We start from the raw sequence: 22,304 nt of genomic DNA, 5'->3' as shown, positions 1-22,304 counted from the left end.
GGGAAGGTCCCAGAACTGAAGATGCTAAGACATGATGATCTTAGCCATATCATGAGTTATTAGAAATTAAGGTCCTCTTTTCTAAATATCCCTTAGACAAAAACAAAAAAAGCCTAAGCAAAGACTGGACAGGTTGGAATAATTCCAGATTTCCCCATGTGTAAGTGGCTCTTTTTTATATTAACAGTGGTCTCAGATTCCTCTTTTCCGGTGCCCTTCAAAGCAGAGGCAGGAGCAGTAAGCAATGCTTCCTCTCTGCTTCTGACGACTTGGTATCTTGCCATCGCTGTAAGATCAGAGCAGGGGTCTAAAGGTATCTCTCTGTTGGTAGCCTGCTTGCCTAGAGACCACAAAACCCTGGGCCTATAATTGCAGGCCTCCAGAGGGAGAGGCAGAGGATCAGAAAGGCAAGTGCTCCCTCGACGAGCCTGGACTACACAAGACCCTATCTCAAGGCGGGAAGTGGTGCAAGGAGGACCAGAGTTCAACCAGAAAGGCATGGATGAGGTATTAGTAGCCTCACCCTGGTCCCATGCTAGAACAATCTGAAACCTTGTTGGGTTAATATCTGCCTGAATGAGTATGTCCCTGAGAGCCAACAAACCTCTAGGGAAAGTATGTGATTGGCTTTTCTTATCAACTGTTAAAAAAAAGAAAGAAAGCATCAGTTCATCTTCAATTACCAAGAAATAACCAAATCAAAGAGGAGAGGGCCTCATTAAATGCAAAATCAAATCTGACGCTAACACTAATTTTGACTTTGATAACAATACAAACAAAAAGCTACATGTTGAGAAATGTTCCCTCTCATCTCTCCGAGGGTTTTAATTACTTTTGCTAGTCTGGGATACTCTCTGCCATTGGGAAATCGTGGAGCAAATTGAATGGAATTATATTTTCTGAAGGAATTACCAGTCATCAAAACCTCTCAAAGCTTAGGACAGTAATTCTGAAAAAAAAATGGCTCCACCTTATTTTTTCTGTCTGGCCCAGCCTCGTAAAAAGAGCCAGTAGAGTAGGTTCATGGAAAAGAAATTATCCAATTAGGGATTAAGAAAACTGTAACAGGGATTAGGAAATGACAGAGAAAAGGAACACCCTGCTGGTGTGGATATAAGGGCCAAAAGGCAGACTAGAACAGGCCATTCACTCCACCTCTTCCAGTCTCGGGAGACAGCTCAGCATCAGCAGGAGCAGCATGTTTTGCTCAGCTCAGAGAGGGTCCTGCTCCTCCCAAGTCTCCTCCTCCTCCTCCGGGGCCGTGGGCAGCAGGGTGTACGATGCTGGATACACCTTCAGCAGTGGAAGCAGCTGTGGGCTCGGGGGAGGGTCTTCCTGGGGCTTCCAGGGAAGCAGCAGCAGCTGTGGCCTGAGTGGGGTGTCTAAAGGTGGCTTTGGAAGTGGCATTGGAGGGGGCTTTGGTGGCTGCTCGGTAAGGGGCTCTGGCTTGGTTGGAGGTTCTGGCTTTGGTGGAGGTTCTGGCTTTCATGGGGGCTCTGGCTTGGTTGGAGGTTCTGGCTTTGGTGGAGGTTCTGGCTTTCATGGGGGCTCTGGCTTTGGTGGAGGCTCTAGCTTTGGTGGAGGTTCTGGCTTTGGTGGGAACTCTAGTGCAGGCTTCTCTAGCTATGGAGGTAGTTTGGGAGGTGGCCTTGGTGGCATCGGTGGCAGTGAGGGGGGCCTTCTCTCTGGAAGTGAAAAGCAAACCATGCAGAACCTCAATGACCGTCTGGCCACCTACCTAGACAAGGTGCGAGCCCTGGAGGAGGCCAACACTGACCTGGAGACTAAAATCAAGGAGTGGTACGACAAGCATGGGTCTGGAAAAGGTGAATCTGGAAGAGACTACAGCAAATACTGGCCGATCATAGAAGATCTGAAGAACCAGGTGGGACTCCGTGGCTGTTCTCCTACAGCATGTCTTTCACTCAGATCATATACTAAGATGAATTTCTTTTTACATTTGTGTGTGTGTGTGTGTGAGAGAGAGTGTGTGAGTGTGTGTGTGAGAGAGTGAGAGAGTGTGTGAGAGAGTGTGTGAGTGTGTGTGAGAGAGTGTGTGTGTGAGAGAGAGAGTGTGTGTGTGAGTGTGTGTGTGAGTGTGTGTGTGAGAGAGAGTGTGTGTGAGTGTATGTGTGAGAAAGAGAAAGAGTGTGTGTGAGTGTGTGTGTGTGAGAGTGTGTGTGTGTGTGTGTGAGAGAGAGTGTGTGTGTGTGCATGTTTGTGTGCACTTGTGTGTACAGAAGGGGCATGTATGCCTTTGCACAAGTGTGGAAGTCAGTGGACAACTTATAAGAGTTGCTTTCTCCTTCTACCATGTGAGTCCCAGGGATCAAATTCAGCTCATCAGACATGGCAGCAAGTGCCTTCACCTGCTGAGCCATCTCGGGGGCCCATAATGAGATGCTAAATCAATGAATTATTCATGTGTGCACAATGGGACATCCTTATATCTTGATTATAGCAATCCTGCTTATGACAGACGCCAATAGTACTCTGTCTGAATATCAGATTTGAGTATGGAATTCCTACAATGATGGATAGCCACCTGACAGGTATATAAGAGTAATGGTACCAAATGGTTAATTAGGGTGACCTAATTACTTCATGACTCATTCTGACGGGTTAGTGCATTTTTGTGTCTTTCCGGATTCATCTTTAGGACTATTATTCTTATAGAATCTGGTGATGTATGAGTCGCATATTTTAAGTGAAATTAAGTGTTTAACACTAATTTCTTCAATCGGTGAGGAAATGATTGATCTTCTCAACAGGAGAAATAGACAAAGGACAGTTTTCTATAGAACAGTGTCCTGTGTCTACCCCAAAAACTATGCAAGATGTTTCCTGTAAGAGGCACATGGTGCTAAGTGTACATGTGCCACTGCGAAGGAAGTTTGCAGGCCAACCCACCTTTAATGACATAAGAGCATACGAGACGTCTACTGTCACAGGTAGGTGTCAAAAGCAAGAGAAGAATCAGCTAGGATTTGGTCTTCCCTCTTTCGTAGGTCATTTCAGCCACCACTGAAAATGCCAGGATGTCTCTGCAGATCGACAATGCTAGACTGGCTGTTGATGACTTCAGGGTGAAGTAAGAAGCAGGAAGAATTTGAAAACAAGTGCCATAGGGAGTAAAACAACACACTTGCTGAGGGGAAAAAAACCCTTTGGGGGATCATGACCTAAATTCCCAAATAGACCAGGGGCGAACTTGGATGGTTATCTTTTACTGTTTTACTATTTGTTTGGTTTGGAGGAGGGTTTGTTGTATTTGTTTTCTTTTCTTTTCTTTTTAGACAGAGACTGTTGTAGCCCAGAATGGAGTCAAACTCTCTGTGGAATGGAGGCTGGCCTTGAACTCTTCATCTTCCTGCCTCTAGCTCCCGACTGCTATGGTCCAAGAGTGCACTCCCATCCATGGCTCTCAGGAGTAAACTATGGAGACTATTGTTGAAAGAGAAGGGAGGGAAGGGGAGGGGAGGAGAGGGGAGGGGAGGGGAGGAAGGGAAGGGAAGGGAAGGGGAGGGGAGGGAAGGGAAAGTAAAATAGAGCAGGAGAGAGGGAGGAAGTGGGGAGGGGAGAGAGGAAATTAAAGTTGAAAATTATTAGAAAAATATTGTACATGACTAGAATTAATATTAGAAATTATTTTTATTTATGAGATTAAAAATCATCAAAGAAACCTCAGTTAATTTTATTTATCAAAATAGTCAGGGGGGAGCAAGGCGTTGATGGCGCACGCCTTTAATCCCAGCACTTGGGAGGCAGAGGCAGGCAGACCTCTGTGAGTTCGAGGCCAGACTGGTCTACAATGTGAATTCCAGGACAGCCGGAGCTGTAACACAGAGAACCCCTTCTTGAAAAAAAATAGTCAGGGGATGACTGTGGGTGTGTAGTTCAACGGTTAGAAAATTTTCCTGCAAAAGCCAAAGGACCTGGGCTCCACACAGAAGGAAAAATGAAAAACAGTGCTCCACAGTCAGAACTGTTTCCAGGGGTGAGAAAGAGGGGTACTCTGGGGCTGGAGAGATGGCTCAACAGTTAAGAGCCCTGGCTGCTCCTCCAGAGGACTGTGTTCAGTTCCCAGCACCTACATGGCAGCTCGCATCTGTAACTGCAGGGCCAGGGCTTCTGACAGCCTCACTCATGCAGGAAAAACACCAGTCACATAAAATAAACTGAGAGAGTCCCTCACCTGCCTTCCTGCTGTCCCTTCCAGGTACGAGCATGAGCTGTGCCTCCGGGAGAGCATAGAGGCCGATATCAATGGCCTTAGGAAGGTGCTGGATGACCTTACCATGACTCGCTCTGACCTGGAGATGCAGATCGAGTATTACACCAAAGAGCTGGTCCTCCTCAGGAAGAACCACGAGGAGGTAGGAACGGGCTCTGAATGCATGAACAGCTCGGCTGTCCATGTTTTATATAGCATCTAATCTACAAAAGTAAACTCAGTTTTACTAAACGAACTCCCCACACACCCGTTGGCCAGAGAGCATGCTGCATCTTGAAGTTCCTCCGGGGTGTCACGGTTTCAAATGTTTACAATGACACATGCATTAGAAACTGGCAGCCCACCATTCGCAGCAACGTGACGCCTTTTTTAAACATCTCTTTATATACTAGGAAATGAAATGCATGCAGGGAAGCTCTGGAGGGGATGTGACAGTAGAAATGAATGCTGCCCCAGGAACCGACCTGACCAAACTCCTGAATGACATGAGGGCACAGTACGAGGCGCTGGCCGAGCAGAACCGCCAGGAAGCCGAGAAACAGTTCAATGAGCGGGTATGGTGTTGCACTGAGCACCTCAACCTGTAGCCCTGCTTAAGCTGCCACCTCTGCTGCTGCAGCCTATGACAACTTACTTCATTTCCATCTAGAGTGCATCCCTGCAAGCCCAAATCTCAACAGATGCAGGGGAAGCCAATTCTGCCAAGAATGAGGTAATGGAACTGAGGCGTTCCGTGCAAGCCCTGGAAATCGAGCTTCAAACCCAGCTGGCCCTGGTATGTACATATTGATAATTTGTTAGTTAGTTTGTTTTAACCCTCCAACAAAGAGTTAAGCAAATGAGTTGTCCTCCTTCACCAGATGCCCACTAACCCATAAACACAGAAAAGGAAAAACTGTTTAGTCTACTGTAGAGCATAAAGAGGCAAGCATGCTGCTCTCTGGGGCTGGGGAGATGGCTCCATGTGGAAAGTACTTGCTGTGCAAGCATGAGGACCAGAGTTCAGATCCCCAGCACCCATTTGAAAACTTGGAGAGGAGGGTGTGCATGGAAACAGATAAATCCCTGACTAACCTAGCCAAATCGGTGAGTTCCAGTTTCAGTGAGAGACTCTGTCTTGAAATGTCTAAGGCAAAAGAGGAAGATATATATGTATCAACTCCCAGCTACAAACGCACACACACACACCCCTCTCTAGTGCCAAAGAAAGTTAAAGAAGCAAGACAAGATAATATAGATTGTACCCGTAGCAGATGAAAGAATACTCTGACTCATACAAAATCGGACGTTTTTCCAAACCATCCCCTGACTTATTTTCAACGTGAATGTTTATTTTCTCTTTGTCTTAGAAATGTTCTCTGGAAGGGACCCTGGCTGACACAGAAGCTGGCTACATGTCTCGACTGTCTGGAATCCAGACACAGATCAGCAGCCTGGAGGAGCAGCTCAGCCAGATTCGCGGTGAGACACAATGCCAGAATGCAGAGTACGAATGCCTGCTGAACATCAAGACACGCCTGGAGGAGGAGATCGAGACCTACCGTCGCCTGCTCAATGGAGAGGGAGGGTGAGTGAAAAGTCGCTGAGATGCGTGAGGTGGGCTTGCGAAATCAAAGACGGAGCGGGCAGGGTCAGACATGGACTTATAAAGTAGTAAGGTAATAGACATAGCCCAATCAGAACACACCCAGGCCTGGGCGGGGCTGGAGGATTTCTCCCACCTTAGATTCTTTCCTCTTGCCTCCAGTGGATGTGATTATAGAAACTTAGTATCCAGACATGTGGCGTTGGATGACTCAAGATCCGGGAGCTGTTCTGGCCAAGGAAAAGGTAGACATGACAATGTTACCATCTCAAAGTGTTTCTATAATGGATTGCTGTTGAAGAGTATTTTGCAATGAAAAGCGGATTTTGTCTGTTGTATCTTACTGTTGGGCCGGGGAAATGGCTCAGTCAGAAGAACTTACCTTACAAGTTAAAAGAACCTTAGTTCAACACCAGAACCCCTGGGGAGGGGCAGGGGACCACGGCCAGGCATAGTGTCACTGATTTATGGACTTGTAATTCCAAGGCTGGGGAAGGTAAAGACAGGTAGATTGCTGGAGCTTTCGGATTGACCAGCTCATTTGGCAAGTTCCAGGCTACTGAGAGACCTTGACTCAGGAAAAAAAAAAGGTGGGCGTTGCTTGGGAAACCATAGCTGAGGTTGTCCTCTGACTTCCATGTGCACACATACACATGCATGTGTACCCACCTTCACGCGCGCACGCGTGCGCGCGCACATACACACTAAATAAATGTTAAAATGTACACAGCTGCTGACAATATCTATGCGGAGAGAGCACAGTCAGCAAGTACTGAGTTCCTCCTGCTCTGGGCCTCAGTGACCATTTTCAGACTGATCTCATGGTCCCGTGATTTTCAGATCCCAGCAAGACAAGAGTGACGAAGACCATCATAGAGGAGGTGGTAGATGGCGTAGTTGTCTCCTCTCAAGTCAGCAACATTTCTGAAGTGAGAATAAAATAAGCAGTTTCCAGACCAGCAGGGGCGTCTGTCAAAGGAAACCACTGAGAGGGGAGGCACTGAAGAGCTATACCATCCTGACGCACTCCCGAGAAAACCTGCCGTCCAAAATTAGCTCACCAGCCCATTTCCTGCATCCCCTTATTTCCTTTAAAAAGTAGAAAGGAGAAATTGGCTCCGACTAGTCCTGTGCTTCAATAAATTTACTTCTACAAGCTAACAAAGTCATTCCTGGATACTTATTTTCCTAAGAAATGTAATATTTTACTCAGGGATTGACAGCTCATTGTTGTGTCGTTAATTCTGGCCCATTATTTATTTGGTGACTTCCTTATTAAGTGAAGATATCAGCCATTTAGCATGTGGGTTTTAACATCGCACAAGACAAGAATGGTGCCACAGCTGAAAGTAGACCTCAGGGTCCCTAGCACTGTAGCCAACAGTCTAGCTCATCAGACAAGGGTTAAATTATTAGAATGATCCACTTTTAATTCATCTATGCCTGCTTCTTTATGTCAGTCACTGAACAAGTGTTTCATACATTTAGAGAAAACGCACAAGCTATGCCATGTACCTAAGCCGGCTCACAGCGGGCCGGGCCTGTTCACAGCTGTAATCTCGGCACTTGGGAGTCTGGAGTAAATGAGGTTCCAGGTGAACATTGGCTACACATTGAATTCCAGACTAGCCAAGGCTACAGAGTGAGGCCTTGTCTGAACAGTACAAAGTTCACATTGTCAGTGAGTAAGGAAACTAAACATGAAGCAGGGTCTAAAGGGTACTCATTGTGAAGGACTTCAGCCCGATACGGTGGCACACACCTGTAAATTCCAGCACTTGGGAAGCAGAGGCAGGAAGATCAGGAACTCAATGTCATTCTCAACTGCACAGCAAGCTTGAGGCTAGTCTGAGCTACATGAAACCCTGTTTCAAAAAAAAAAAAGGATTAATGTAGGACTTGATTGCACAGTATTTGCCAAACACATCAGAGAAATGAGACATTGTATGTTTGGAGACATTAAGAGATGACCAAATAAAGACCATAGGAAAAGATGGCTGCACATGTGATGTGGGATCTGATTTGTTAGCACTTGAAAAGCCCCAAAGAGAAGAAATGCTTGGAGCTTGTTCCTTTGCTAGTTATATTCAGAACTCTGGTATTGGTTTTCCCCACTGTGCACATTGGAGACCTGCTACCCCACAGGTAGTGGAGGCCCTGTTCCTTCATTTACAAGGTATCTCCGAAGGTTCAGAACTCTGTCTTGGTGATGACAGTCAAAGAGTTCTGGTTGGATGGTCCAAGCCCCAGGAAGAACCAGGCTGAAGATCTAGCCAGGCTGGGAAACAGTACTTCACACAAAAAGTTTCCTATTGACCACATCACAAGTCGGAGAGCCAACTCCATAAGCCAGTCTTTGAGGGGAAAAAATTCACAAAGTGTGACACAGAGAGCCAAATTTAAAGTTATAAAGCAATGAACCTCGGCTGCAGCCACAGCTCAGCAGGCGAAATGACCCGAGTACAGTCCCTAGAGTTCACAGTTTTGAAAGCCAGGCATGGTGTGTGGACTTGTAATTCCAGCACTAGGAAGGCAGAGACAGGCAGAGGGATCCTTGACCCTCCCTGGCTAGCCAGTCTAGACTAACCAACAATCTCCAGGCCAGTGAAGAGACCCTGCACCCACACATACACATACGCACACACACAAATGAACCCGAACTTAATTCACAAAACCTATAACTTCAAGTATAAAACCAGTATGAATTATATAATATCAACCTTAATCATGAAAATGTAGGAGTTCATAATGTAAGCACCCTGAAGAAAGCATTAAAAATGAACATCCTGGCTAGAGAGACGGCTCAGATGCTAAGAGCACGTACTATTCTTACAGAGAAACTGAGTTCATTTCCCAGCACCCACGTCAGGTGTCTCACAACCACTGTAACTCCAACTCCACGGGATCTGATGCCTTTGCCCTCCATAGGCACCTTACATTCATATACAGACAGCCACACATATGTGGACATAATCAGAATACAATAAAAATAAATCTTTTAAAAAAATGAATGTCAGTGAATTCCTCCTTTGGAGTACCTCCTACTCTAGTGATCCTCTTCACTTTTCTTTAATAAATCTGGTTTCTGTGCTTAAAAATAAAAACGCCTGGGTACCTATAACTTTTTCAGTCGTCACCCACCCCAGAACAAAGTGAGACGACTTAAGCATAAGATCACGGCATGAGAAGAAGGTGCAGCGTTGTAAGAGGCAAAGGCGTTTCTCATCTCCTCCATACAGTAAAGAAAACACAGGAGAGTTCTACTCAAAGATTAAGAACAGCAGAAGTAAAAGCTTGGCCCAAATGATGAAGCCTTGACGTTTCCAGGCGTGGAGGTGTGTTCTGTGCAGCAGCATCCAGCCACCCCAAGTCAGCCATTGGCCAGGAGTCTTCCCAGAGCTACTTTTCTAACTGTGGGTCCTGACTATCTAGACCTATGTTCATGGCTGATGTGGCCCAGATGTGGTCTCCAGCACCCTTCAACCCTTGTATCAAAGCAAACGATAAACCTGCCCAGAAAATTCCCTGGAGCTGAGAGCCCTGGCTGCCTTGGCCAGTGTTAACACGATGTGTTATTATGAAAGGGTTGCTTACACAAGGAAAGTCAGCTGCCTGTACCAAGTGACAGTGCTGCAATAGAACCTGTCGCTTAGTGTTCTTAATAATAAACTACTGAATCCCATTGGATCATGAAATTTACTTAGAGGGCTGAAAAACAAAACATTAAGAACTTAATATTTGAGCCGGGCGGTGGTGGCATACGCCTTTAAGCCCAGCATAGGCAGAGGGAGAGGCTGGCAGATCTCTGTGAGTTCAAGGCCAGCCTGGTCTACAGAGCTAGTTCCAGGACAACTAGGGCTACAACAGAGAAACCCTGTCTCAAAAAAACAAAAACAAAATAGAACTTAGTGTTTGCACATTATTCACTGTCCAAAAATTATGTTCGTGCTACCCAGCAGGAAAGGGTTTGTCTGGGAACTCTACGGTTCAGCTCTCTATTGGCTTTTAGGGGAGTGGAGCTTCCCCTGGGTGGACTTGCCCCCGAGGAAGAGCCTCGGCTAGAAGCACATGGATTTCTGCCAACTTCTGATCCAGAGATTCACAGAGCTGTTCTCCTCTTTGTGATCTTAAGGGGACAGAAAGGACGAGACTGTTTGACGTGTCATCTGTCGTCGCAGAGATTACAGGCGAGGTGCATGGCAGCCAGCTGGAAGGTGCTAAAGGACTCCAGGCGCTGAGGAACAAGGCCAGACTTGCCCGGTGACTTCATGGAATCAGCAGGTAGTTCAAACAAGAGGAGACAAAGGGAAGGACGTAAATCATCTGCGATGTGGCTCAAGCAATGTTGCCCAAGCCACCTCCCAGAGTAACAAAAGGCCACAAATAAGAAATCGCTTTGAATTATTATCTCTAAGTCCAATGTGACATTGAATAACAGAAAAAGAGCAAAAGGTCAAAACCTTCTGAAAGGAATTTACTCATCTGTAACATCAAGCCTTACCTGAAATGGTGAAGACTAGAGGAAATGCTAAAAGGATGCTTCGACCACCCTTTTAAGTCGCTTAGACTTTTTTCTCTATTGTATATGTGTTGGTGCCCGTGCGCAGGTGTGTGCAACTGAGTGAAGGTGCTAAAGAAACCAGAGGTACTCAACCCCTGGAGCTAGAGCTACCAGGTAGGTGCTGGGAATCAAACTTGTGTCCTCCTCGGGAGCAGCAAGCATTCCCAACTGCTGAGCCATCTCCAGGCCCAATCACCATACTTTAAAAAAAAAAAAAAAGCAGTTAATAGCATAGGAGAAGGCATCCTAGCATTCCAAGCTTGGGGAGGTAGTAAAGAGGGCACGATCTAATGTTATTTTTCCAAAGTGGAGGCATGGAGAGTTCATAGCAAAACTGCCATGAAATGTGTATCACTTAGCTCCAGCTGGGCAGTGCTAAGGTTTAAGCATTCCCCCAAAGGTCATGTGTCAAAAGCCTCATTGCTTGTAGGTATCTGTAAATAAATTGTTTCAAATGATTTTTTGTTACTTGTCCTAAGAATAAAAAATATACAATAATAAAAAAAAAAACCTAGGAGTTGGGGGTGTGGTTCGGTGATTGCACAACATGTGTGCAATCCTGGGTTCCATCCTTAGCACCATGTAGAACTGGGCATGATGGCCCATAGGCCTGCCTGGGATACACAGTCCTCTGGTAGAAAGAAAAGAAGATAGGGAGAAGAAAGAAAGAAAGAAAGAAAGAAAGAGAGAGAGAGGGGGGAGGGAGGGAGGAAGGAAGGAAGGGAGGAAGGAAGGAAGGAAGGAAGGAAGGGAGGAAGGAAGGAAGGAAGGAAGGAAGGAAGGAAGGGAGGGAGGAGGGAGGAGGGAGAAAGGAAGACGGGGAGAAAGGTTGGGGTTTTTGATTTGTTTCATTTTGTTTTGTTTTAGTCTTTCTGTTGGTTTTAATGCAAATGAGGGTTTTGCTACATCTTGTCGAGATGAGGTAATTTTTTCTTTCCCCAACGGGTACTTCACACCCAGAACTTTCCATGAAGTTCTGATATCTATGCTCTTCATTTCTCGCACAATCATGACAATATAAAAATCAAAGAATTTTAATGAGTCGGGTGGGGACTCTTATTCTCACCTCTCATTCAGAACAGAAGTTTCTCCTGGAAGATTATTCTAATCTAGATTATTCCGTAAGGCCAAGGTGCCTAGAGCTCGGAAACTTCCTCACTTGGCAAAGCAGCACAATCAGTTTAAAACAAGTGCTGTACTGGAAATGTTCCCTTGTATCGGCCAAGTCCGTCTTCTTGTGAACTTCCTGCTCTTTGATCCTGACCCTGGCTTCTGACAATGTTTAAAAACAGCCACTGTGTCATCTCCGTTCTAGACAAAGATCTTAGTTTCTTTAGCTGTGTCTTATCTGACTCAGAGTCTTCATCATCAAGGTCACAAAATTTGAATACAATGATCATTTTCCCATTAAAATTCCCTTCAGTAAGTATATGACGGTGGTACAAGGCTATGATCCTAGCCCATGGGAGGTGCTGAAAGGAGAATCAGTTTAACATCATCTTTAACTACATAGGAGTTCAAGACCAACCTGGGCCACATAAGACCAAAAAATAAAATAAAATGATGTCTGTGGCTCGTGTCACCTGGGGGTTGGGAGGGCTTAAGCACTGTGTGTAATGACATCACAGGGCCATGTGAGCCTGCCCTATCCTTCACTGACCCTGAGAAAGCTGGTCCTGCCTCTCGATGAGCATTGCAGCAAGAGAGCTGGCCCCTCCCTCACCACAAGAGAGATGACCACTGCACTCTGGAGAGATGGCCCCCTCCCTCACCAAAAGAGAGATGACCACTGCACTCTGGAGAGATGGCCCCCTCCCTCACCACAGGTGAGGGGGAACTGACTCTGAGGGCACAGGGAAGGGGAGCTGACTCGGCCCCCTTGTCTGAGGCAGGTAGCCCCAGGGAACCAGACTGGCCAGCTCAGTACCACCCAGGCCCACAGCCGGGCCTTGGTTTGGCTCACCCTAACATCTACTCAATCTAAGACCTGCTGGAGCTTGTGAAGAGACGTGTCCTGTGGAAGGATACCCCAGGATCTTCATGACTTGGAGGAGTCATGGGATGTCCCAGAGGAGTTTCGGTGAGGATCCAGTGGTGATGGTGTACCAGAAACCAAAGGTCTTGAACCAGACCAGTGACTCAATTCATTGAACACCTGCCAGTAAAACTGATTGGACAAAAGGACACACTGTGTGACACCCTTCTCCCTATGCCACCAGGATGAATGAAGAGGCGATGGCGAGGCTGGAAAGATGAGGAGGGAAGATGTTTTTGGCAGTTGGGGAAGGTTTCTTGTTTTGTTTGCTTGCTCTGTTTTGTTTTGATTTTTTAAACTTTCTTTTAGGGGTACTGCAGGGGTGAAAGGAGAGTGTGAGGGGACTGGAAGGTGAGCAGAATTAGGGTACATGATGTGAATTTCCCAAAGAATCGTTAAAGAAATTCTGTTCTAAAAAAACCACACAAATATACATATACACATATACATACACATATATATTCCTTCTGAAATGGGACACCCAGAATTAAGCAGAAAGATTTCGGCCATGGAAGGACAATCTCTGGCTTGGAAGCCACACTGTCTAACAGCAGCCGTCACATCACACTCGCCTGCCCTGTCAACTGGCATTTTCTTTTTTCTGTTTGTTTGTTTTGTTTTGTTTTTCAAGACAGGGTTTCTCTGTATTGTTTTGGAGGCTGTCCTGGAACTCACTCGGTAGACCAGGCTGGCCTCGAACTCACAGAGATCCACCCGCCTCTGCCTCCGAGTGCTGGGATTAAAGGCGTGCGCCACCAACGCCCTGCGAATTATGTCAGGACATCAGCATAGCTGGGGATGTGGCCCAGGGACAGAGCACCTGCTTCTCATGCCCAACACTCCAGGTTGACAGAAGACCCCAGAGAAACTCGGGTGTGCCTCACCGTCATCAGAGTGGACACAGAGTTGTGAAATAGTCAAAATGCGAATTCAAGCTTTATATACAGAAATATTTGTTTGGCCACAGAGGTCTTTGAACTCACAAAGAAGCGGGAAGAGAAGCGGGAGTGTTACTCACACACCCTTGTCTCCTCACTGGAGGAGAGAAAATCCAATACCAGCATTCCATCCAGAAAACAGAGTAGATTTGGTTAACGACCTGGTGACATTTTTGCTATCACCCACCTTTGCTATAGAAGCAGACCTCACCCTGACCCCAAGAGTGATTATCCCAGACTCTTCCCCCCCTAGACCATTACCCACCTCGGGGAGATGTCACATGTACTTTGTGTACTGTTGACTGCTATGCTATCAGTCAGAGACCACGCTAGACTCTAGGCCTTTCTGCCACCACACGTATTTTGTAAGAGTCTCTGTATAGTCACGCTTTATTGTGCACCTGAAATTGGACTGATTGTTGCCTGGAGACCTTCCCCCAAATCTTCTGTGTCTCCAATATGCTGACAATGAACCGCCTGCCGCTGATTCAGGTCAATCTGCACCGGGTTTTCGTTCCCATCTCTTCATGGGTTTGCTTCCCTGCCTGGATACCTTCAAGGTCCCCCCACAAATAATAAATTAGAGAAGAAGTGTTTTCCTTTTTGGAAAGGATAAGCTCCTAATAATGTTTGCACTGAAAACCTTGTAGCAACTCATTCTTCCCCCTTGGTGTTTTGAGACAGGTTCTCATGTAGCCCAGGTTGGCCTAAAACTTGATGTGTAGCCAAGGATGACCTTGGACTTCTGACCCCCCTGCTGCCACTTCTTTTGCGCTCTGATTTCAGGTGTGCACCACCAGGCCCAGCTAGAGCACGTCACTTACAATCATGCTATGGCGATCCTGTCTCAGAGACACACCATCTAGTTTGTGTTTCATAAGTAATTTTTTTTCTCAAACTCAAGGTAAGTATTCCGCCACCACCAGCCCCAGGGTTTTGAATTAGGTTTTAAATAAGGTTCCGGAAAAAAAAATGTGGTGTGTTCCTAAGGAGTCTCTTACTTACTCTTCTTGAAGTGCAGGTCTTCAACACCTGAGAGGATGACAGGGTGAAACTACAGTGTCCTGTACAATCAAAGTGCTGAGGACATTCTGCTCCGAGACTTCCAGCATGTTCTATGCAACAAGGAGTCATTAACAGCCAGTCACATCAACAAATAAATGTCCTAACTAGATCATTGTAATAGATAATGACTGTTGAAAGTGTTGGGAACCTTTTTCCTGATGCGGACCCAAGCTGACCCTGCAGCAAAGACTCACATCCACCATCTGTACCGTACCCTGGGTCACCTGACCTGACCTTGCTTGAGACCAACGAGAAGACACAGATGGAAACCCTGGAACAGGAGCCAGCCAGTCTCCAGGTGAAGCACCAGTGTGGGTGTCCAAGCAGCGACCTCTTCTGCCTTGCTTAGTCCCTATCGTGTAGTCAACTCTTATGAGGAGGGGATCCTGAAGGAAGTGACTTCTGCCATGATGGTTAAGGTCCTCGATCATTTCCAACCCAGGAAACAAAAAACCAGCCAGTTGTCAGAGGGTGTGACATGCATGTGGGTAGGGACACCAGCACCAGATCTCAGGGACAGGAAAGCTCAACCCCAGCCAGCAGAGCCGATCACCAAGAGACTGAAATGAGGTAGACAGCTGATGACAAGTGTGGAAGAGCATGCCTTTAGTCCCAGCACTGGAAGACTAAAGTGGGAAGATCCATAGCTGGGATGGGAGGATAGCCTGGGCTACACAGTGAGACCCCCCAAAAAACAGCCAAGGTCAAGAAACCAAGGACGATTTTCCTTCAGTGACTCTGCTTTAAGAAAAGTATTTATGGTCTGTTGTAGCAAAGAACTACCACAGCAGTTTGCTGCCTCAGACTCTGCTGCTCCTGCTGCAGCAGCAGTTCCAGGAAGATTCGGAAGAAAGAGCTGAAAAGGCTTTTCAGGTCCCGGAGACAGAACTATAGCCAACAGTAGCCCGATACTGAACAGTCCTCCCCACCCCCACCCCCATCCCTGCCAACCCAGTGAGCATGCTATAAACTAAGGGCCCTCAAAGACAGTTTCATAATTTCATGTGAAACGTTTTTGAAAGCATTACATCCCCTAATAAAGGTGTTTGGATTATTTTAAGACTCAAGACAAAATTCATCCTGGGCATGGTGGTACATGCCGTTAATCACACCACTTGGAAGATGGAGGTAGGAGGATCAGGAGTTCAAAGTCACGCTGAACTCCATTGCAAGTTTGAGGGCCATATGAGACCCTGTCTCATAAAACAGAGAGAGAGTTACAGGGTAGAAGGAGAAGGAGAGAGTGAGGAGGGTGTCTCCAAGACCTTGGACTTCTTCAATCAGTGACTTGGACAGGAATTTTTCCACCAAATGTCTAAAAAAAGCAAGTCTGGCAGCCACACGATGACCGCACACACCAGGCCCTGCTTTGAAAATGATCCAGACACAGAACGAGCTAAGCTACTGAGCGCGCCAGCGTGAGGCGCTGTCAGGAAAGCTCTGGCTTGGCTTCAGAGTGAGATCACCGCTCCCTCGCCAGGCAGGTGGCAAGGCGGGCTTCTGTCTGATAGCTTGAGAAACATAATCTAGATAAAATGCCTACGTGTAGGTCAGTTGGGGGTCTCTTCAGCACCGAGAAAAACATATGCACCCCTTTTAAATAAGAAGACAGCACACTTCAACCTGTGTAAGGGCCTACCTCTTAAAAAATGTTACTAGCTTATATGTATACACGTTTTGCCTGCATGTATGCCTATGCACCACATACTTGCTTGGTGCCCATGGTGCCAAGGAGGTCAGAAGAGGGCGCTGGATCCACTGGAACTGGAGTGACAAATAGTTGTTAGTTGCCCTGTGGGTGGTGAGAATCCAACCAGGGTCCTCTGGAAGAACAGTCAATACTCTTAACCAATGAGCCATCTCTCCAGCACATTGTTCCACTTTTTGTTTGTTTTGTTTTTGAGACAGGGTTTCTCTGTGGCTTTGGAGCCTGTACTGGAACTAGCTCTTGTAAAACAGGCTGGTCTCACAGAGATCTGCATGCCTCTGCCTCCCAAGTGCTGGGATTGAAGGCGTGAGCCACCATTGCCCGGCCATTGTTCCACTTTCTAAATCTACTTTCACGTACATTGTATTTTTCACATTTATTTGTTTGTTTACTTGGGGGGTAGTGTATGTGTGCCACAGCATACATGTGGAGGTCAGAAGACAATTGACTGGTCGTGTTTCTCTCTGTCCATCCTGGGGATCCCCAACATTGAACTCAGGTCATCACGTTTGGTGGCAAGAGATTTCACTGCCCCCTGAGCCACCTCACTGGCCCATTTATACTCTTAAGACCTAAGAGTATTCCTGAGCACCCACTTGCTCACATGGGGAGCACCCACTTGCTCACATGGGGAGCACCCAATCGCTCACATGGGGAGCACCCACCTGCTGGCACACTCAGCATTCCACGTTTCAGGAGCAGTGAGGAAGGATCCAGAATAGCATCAACTTCATCTTCTGGGAATTGTGGGTAGCCACTGAGACAGGCTCCTCTGCTGCCCACTCATGAGAAAGTTTCCAGTTTCCCACTTGAGCCTCACTCTCCTGGGCTGTCTGTAAGTTCTTTGTCCCTACCTGGTCTCTCTCCAGTCCTGGTCCCTCCCCAGTCCCTCCTACCGTTCCTGCAATACAAAAAAGCTGGTGATGCCCAGGCCAGTGCTGTACCAGTTATCATCTCCAAGGCAACACTTGGTGATGGCCTAAAGAGATGTTATAACGTAGATCTTAAGTTTTCTCCCCTCAAAGGCCTGTGTGTCAAAGGATTTGTCCCTTCGGTAACACGATTAGGACATGGAGCCAAGAGGGAGATCACTGAGTCACCGGAGATCCCTTATTTAAAGGAGATGGGGGGCCCACAGCCCCTTCCTCTTCTCCTCTTTTGCTTCCGGGCACATGACATAAGGAACTGGCTTCATCCTGCACAATCACCATCACCATTCAGCACCCTCCTCACCGGAGACCTCAAGTGATGGGGCCACCTGATGGTGACCTGTAACCTCTAAAACCAAAGTCAAGCTGACTAAACACAGTTCAGAGGCTGAGCACTGGGCTAGCACCGGCAAGGCCCTGGGTTCGATCCCCCAAAACAATAAATAACATTTTCTCTTTATAAATTAATGATCTCAGGCAGTGTGTCACAGCAATGGCATAGCGCCTTCTAGCTTTGCAGTCTAGGAGTGTGCCCTACCTGGCCAGAGCAGAGCCCTGGAACCTGCTTAATACGTAACATCTGAGTATTCAGGTTCTAAACATCGTCTCAAGCTTGGCTCCAGAGAGGTCCTGGGCTGACAATTCCTTGGGGTGGGCTAGCTCTCCTGTGGGTTGGAGAGAGCCAGTGATAGATGCTCCCCTCCTCTACCATCAAAAATGCCTCCAAATGTCACTAAGTAGAAAGGGGAGCTACACTGTCCACAATTATTTCTAGCCTCTAGAAAGCAGGGACACCCCTACTCCACTCCAGCAACACGTGGCCCTGAATACAGTTCGGTATGAAAGACAAAAAGAGGCTGAGATGGCCTCCTTCCTGGAACATCACAACCCAGCCTTCCCCAAAAGTGAGTGCTGTGGGGAAGCTTAGCTCTGATTTACTTGGGAAGGTAGAGATTATCATGGAAGAGAGAAAACCCACACACAGCCTGTGGTCTCTTCTTGCCACTCACCTACCCAGACTATCCTGCTCATCTATCTGCGACTGGAAACCTTCACTCCCACTCCCAGAAAAAAAAATCCCTTGAAAAATCAAGGCCAACTCCCACACTCAATCTCAGGGACCCAAATTGCAAATCAGCACACCGGAGACCCAGTGCCCCAGAGAGAACCAAAGACAGACAGCGGACTCCATGCAGCTCCTAGGCTTCCAGACTTACCTGGAGAACGAAGCCACCACCTGCACAAAGGACGGGGCCAGTGACAATGCCCAACGCCGTGCACGTGGTGAGGAAGAGGAGGAGTGGGGCAGGGGTAACTACAGGAACCCATTCTTAATTAATGCAACAATACTATACTGTGCTACCAAGGCTGAACAGGCTTCCGCCAAGCCCATCTATTAAGGACTGCTTCAGAACCCCGTTCCTGCTCTGTGACAGCAGTGACTAGCTTTTAGTTCAGGAACCAGACCCTAGTCCCGTGGATGGCTGCAGGGACAAGGGAGTCCACAGTTGTTCATCCAGTCAAACTGAGATCTAGGCCATCACTATTGCGCTGCCTTCCCGTCTGTCCTAGTTTGCTCAAAGTGTCAAATTGACACATCCTAGAGTCACCTGAGAAGGGAGTCTCCACTGAGGGATTTCCCAGATCAGATTGACCCATGGGCATGTCTGTGGAGACCGTCTTGCCTCTTAATTGATGTTGAAGAGCCCAGCCCATTCCATATCCTGGGCGGATATTCCTGAGCCTTATAAGGATGCTAGTTAAGGGGCAGTGGTGGCACACACCGTAAATCCCAGCACTCACAGGCAGAGGCAGGCAGAGCTCTGTGAGTTCGAGGCCAGCCTGGTCTACAGATGAGTTCCAGGGCTACACACACAGTGAAACCCTGTCTTGAAAAACGAAAACCAGAGAGGTAGCTCATCCGGGTCAGCAGAACAGGCAGCCAGCAGCATTCTTCCATGATCTCTGCTTCAGGTTCCTGCCCCGACTTCCTTCAGTGATGGGCTGCAGCAAGAGAAAGAAACTAGGACTCCTACACTAAAAATAAGCACACGTGCTCAGCATATTTCATACTTAAAGGTTATCTGAGGCTGTGGCGCTCAAAAGCAAACTGGATAAAAGGAAGATAGAAAAGGCTAAGACCAGCCGGGCACTGGTGGCACACGCCTTTAATCCCAGCACTCGGGAGGCAGAGGCAGGCTGATCTCTGTGAGTTCGAGGCCAGCCTGGTCTACAGAGCGAGTCCCAGGACAGCCCCCAAAACAATGCAAAGAAACCCTGTCTCAAAAAAAAAAAAAAAAAAAAAAAAGAAGGAAGGAAAGAAGAAAAGAAAAGGCTAAAACCCAGTGATTCTAACTTAGTGCTTTAAAGATTTATTTTTTATATTATTTGTGTGTGTGTGTGTGTGTGTGTGTGTGTATGTGTGTATGTGGTGTACACAAAAGGGCAGGTGCCTACAGAGGCAGAAGAGCATACCAGCTCTCCTGGAGGTGGAGTTACAGGCAATTGTGAACTGCCTGATGTGGGTGCTGGCAACTGAACTCCTGTCCTTCTCAAGAGAGCAGTGTGCCCTAACCACTGAGCCATCTTCTCCATAGCCCCAGGCAACTAAGAATTGCAAGAAGCATTCCAGATAGTTTTTGAGGGAGAGTTTCTCTGAGTAGCCTTGGCTGTCCTGGAACTCAGTGTGTAGACCAGGCTGGTCTTGAATTTAGAGATCCACCTGCCTTTGCCTCTGAGTTCTGGGATTAAAGGCATGCGCCACCAATGCTCAGCTTGATATTACAATTTTTGTTGGTTTTTTTTTTGTTGTTGTTGTTTTGTTTTGTTTTGTTTCTTTGGTTTTTCGAGACAGGGTTTCTCTGTATTATTTTGGAGGCTGTCCTGGAACTCACTCTGTAGACCAGGCTGGCCTCGAACTCACAGAGATCCGCCTGCCTCTGCCTCCCGAGTGCTGGGATTAAAGGCGTGCGCCACCAACGCCCGGCTTGATATTACAATTTTTATAAATAACTAAAACAACCAAAACAAGACTACTTCTGTTTTTATTCATAAGCTTTAAAACTGACCTAAAACAAAACGAAGTAAAATCAAGAGAAAGTTCTTTTGTATTTTATTTAGTTATTGTTAAACAAGGGTTCGTATAGCCCATGCTGGCCTCTTCAAACTCAATTTGGAGCTGAGGATAATTGTGAACTTCTGATCCTCTTGCCTCCTCTTAAAGGCTGAGATTACAGACATGCACCAGGGGGTCTGCAGTGCTAAGGGTAGAACGCAGGACTTCCTGTGTTCTAGGCAAGCATGCTAGTAACTGAGCTACATCCCCAGCCCAAGCGTAAGCTTACGGAAAACCTTTTCATTAGTCTCCTTCATGTTCTTCAGTTACAATATATCCCATGGCCTAAAAGCATAATTTGTACATGAATTAAGTACTGTATTAGGAAGTCACTGTCATATAAAATCAAAAGTCATCTGTGGAATCATTCCTCTAAGATGCGTCTCCAAGAACTGCTGTACTAGTTTTCAAACTCATACTTACAATAATAGATAATACATTTCTTAGAAGTCATTACTGTGTCACATTTAAAGGGCTTTCTTCTGACATCACTTGATCCAGAATGCCAGGAGACATTCTCAGCTGTACTAATTACTGGGGAAGTTCAAAGGCCATAGAGAAGGAAAAGAAAGACATCAAGTTTTTTAAAACATGATGGTTAACTGAAAACAGAAAATTGGTCAAATAATGTTTAAATATGTAGGTGAGTTGAAGGTGTTGTTTTTTCCAGCTTCAGCTTGTGACCTCTCAGTTAAAAATATTGGAATACAATCAGCATTTTTAGGTGGAATGGAACAGAAAATACCACAATGCGTATTATGTAGAGACAGTAGGCAGTATTTTACATAATATGTGGTAGAGCCAGGAGATGACTTAGTGCATAAACGTGTTTGCCACCGTGACTGCCGACCTGAGTTCTGTCCCTGGGACCCGCGTGGCGAATGGAGAGAACTGATTCCCTCAGGTTGTCTTCTGACCTCCACATGCATGCCGTATGATGCATGCACCCCCTACATACATACACACACACAGAGAAGCACACAAAAAATATAAATAGATTATAAATAAATATAAGTTTTAAATCCTAATAAGTAATACGGGTACTATCTCATGCATAATTAACAGCATAGACATTAACTAGGTATATTATTCCTGTTACCACAGCACTGAAGAAGAAATGGCTGGAGGATGGATAGTTCAAGCCCACCCTAAGCCACATAGGGAGATGTTATCCACCAATACTATTTTACAAAGGTTTTGTCTTGCTGATGCATCTGTGTGGTGGTTTGAATGACACTGTCCCCCCATGGGCTCAGATGTTCCCAAGTTGATGGCAATGTTTGTGTAGGGTTAGGAACTGTGACCTTGATGAGGAAGAATGCCACTAGGGATAAGGTCTGAGGTTTCAAAAGCCTCACACCATTCTCAGCTTGCTCTCTCTGCTTCCTGCCTGTGGTCTGAGACGTGAGCTCTCAGCTGTTTCGGCCACCATGTCTGCACACACACACACACACACACACGCACACACACACACAAACTAACTGAAATGTAAAAAAAAAACAAAACAAAGATTCGTGGTTGCCAGGACTAAGAACCTAAATAAACAAAGGAACCTAAAGCCCCCATCCACTACCATGATACCCTCTAATCACTCTGGAACAGGAAGCCCACATAAGCCCTTCCTTCTAGAACTTGCCCTGGTCATAGTGTATTATCACAGCAATAGAAACGGAACGTATCCAATTGTGAGAGTTTTTCTTGCAATCTGTCCCCACTTGCATCAGCCATCACCCACCCTGCTGCCACACCTCCTAAGTTCAGCTCGCATCGCATCCTCCCTGTTCTTCCCACAGCTTTGGGCTTCCCATGCATGGTGCACGTGGTCACCCCTCAGCCTCAGGCACCAACCTGCTTAACTTGATGATGCTTCCCTCACAGCCCCTCCAGGCCCTGCTGGACTTATGCCCTAACTTCCGGCCACATGCTGACCTTAACTTCCGGCCGCATGCTGACCTTCCCTCTGACCCCGTACTTACCACCCTCCTTCCTCTCCGAGTCAGCTCTGGCACCTGACTGTGTTCTGGAAGCTCCTACGCATCAACTAAGTCTACCTTCTCTACAGTCTTGTGAAATGGAGGACTTCTTTCCCCATCAGAGAAACAACTTGATGAGGCAGCTGCCAACTGACCGTTCC

At 46.7% G+C, this 22,304-nt stretch overlaps 1 protein-coding gene across 1 annotated transcript; it reads left to right on the top strand.

Annotated features, from left to right (window-relative positions):
- The first annotated feature begins 1,155 nt into the window (after positions 1-1,155).
- On the top strand, positions 1,156-6,980 carry Krt24 (keratin 24). Its single transcript, XM_040749661.1, has 8 exons — positions 1,156-1,885; positions 3,009-3,091; positions 4,220-4,376; positions 4,627-4,788; positions 4,884-5,009; positions 5,584-5,801; positions 5,982-6,064; positions 6,660-6,980. Exons 1-8 carry the CDS (start codon positions 1,199-1,201, stop codon positions 6,761-6,763), a joined length of 1,620 nt encoding a protein of 539 aa, XP_040605595.1. The 5' UTR covers positions 1,156-1,198; the 3' UTR covers positions 6,764-6,980.
- The last annotated feature ends 15,324 nt before the right edge of the window (positions 6,981-22,304 follow it).

The sequence above is a fragment of the Mesocricetus auratus genome, unplaced genomic scaffold, assembly GCF_017639785.1.
Source record: "Mesocricetus auratus isolate SY011 unplaced genomic scaffold, BCM_Maur_2.0 Super-Scaffold_100007, whole genome shotgun sequence".
Taxonomy (NCBI): Eukaryota; Metazoa; Chordata; class Mammalia; order Rodentia; family Cricetidae; genus Mesocricetus; species Mesocricetus auratus.
The sequence above is the reverse complement of the archived record's forward strand: the minus strand, read 5'-3'. Positions and strand labels throughout refer to the sequence as shown.

What these genes read in the sequence shown, in the direction of transcription:
- Krt24 (XM_040749661.1), top strand. Translation starts at nt 1,199, where the DNA reads ATGTTTTGCTCAGCTCAGAGAGGGTCCTGCTCCTCCCAAGTCTCCTCC. An exon ending in AGAAACAGTTCAATGAGCGG is followed by an intron (nt 4,789 to 4,883) that starts GTATGGTGTTGC and finishes ATTTCCATCTAG; the next exon opens with AGTGCATCCCTGCAAGCCCA. An exon ending in CTGCTCAATGGAGAGGGAGG is followed by an intron (nt 5,802 to 5,981) that starts GTGAGTGAAAAG and finishes TCTTGCCTCCAG; the next exon opens with TGGATGTGATTATAGAAACT.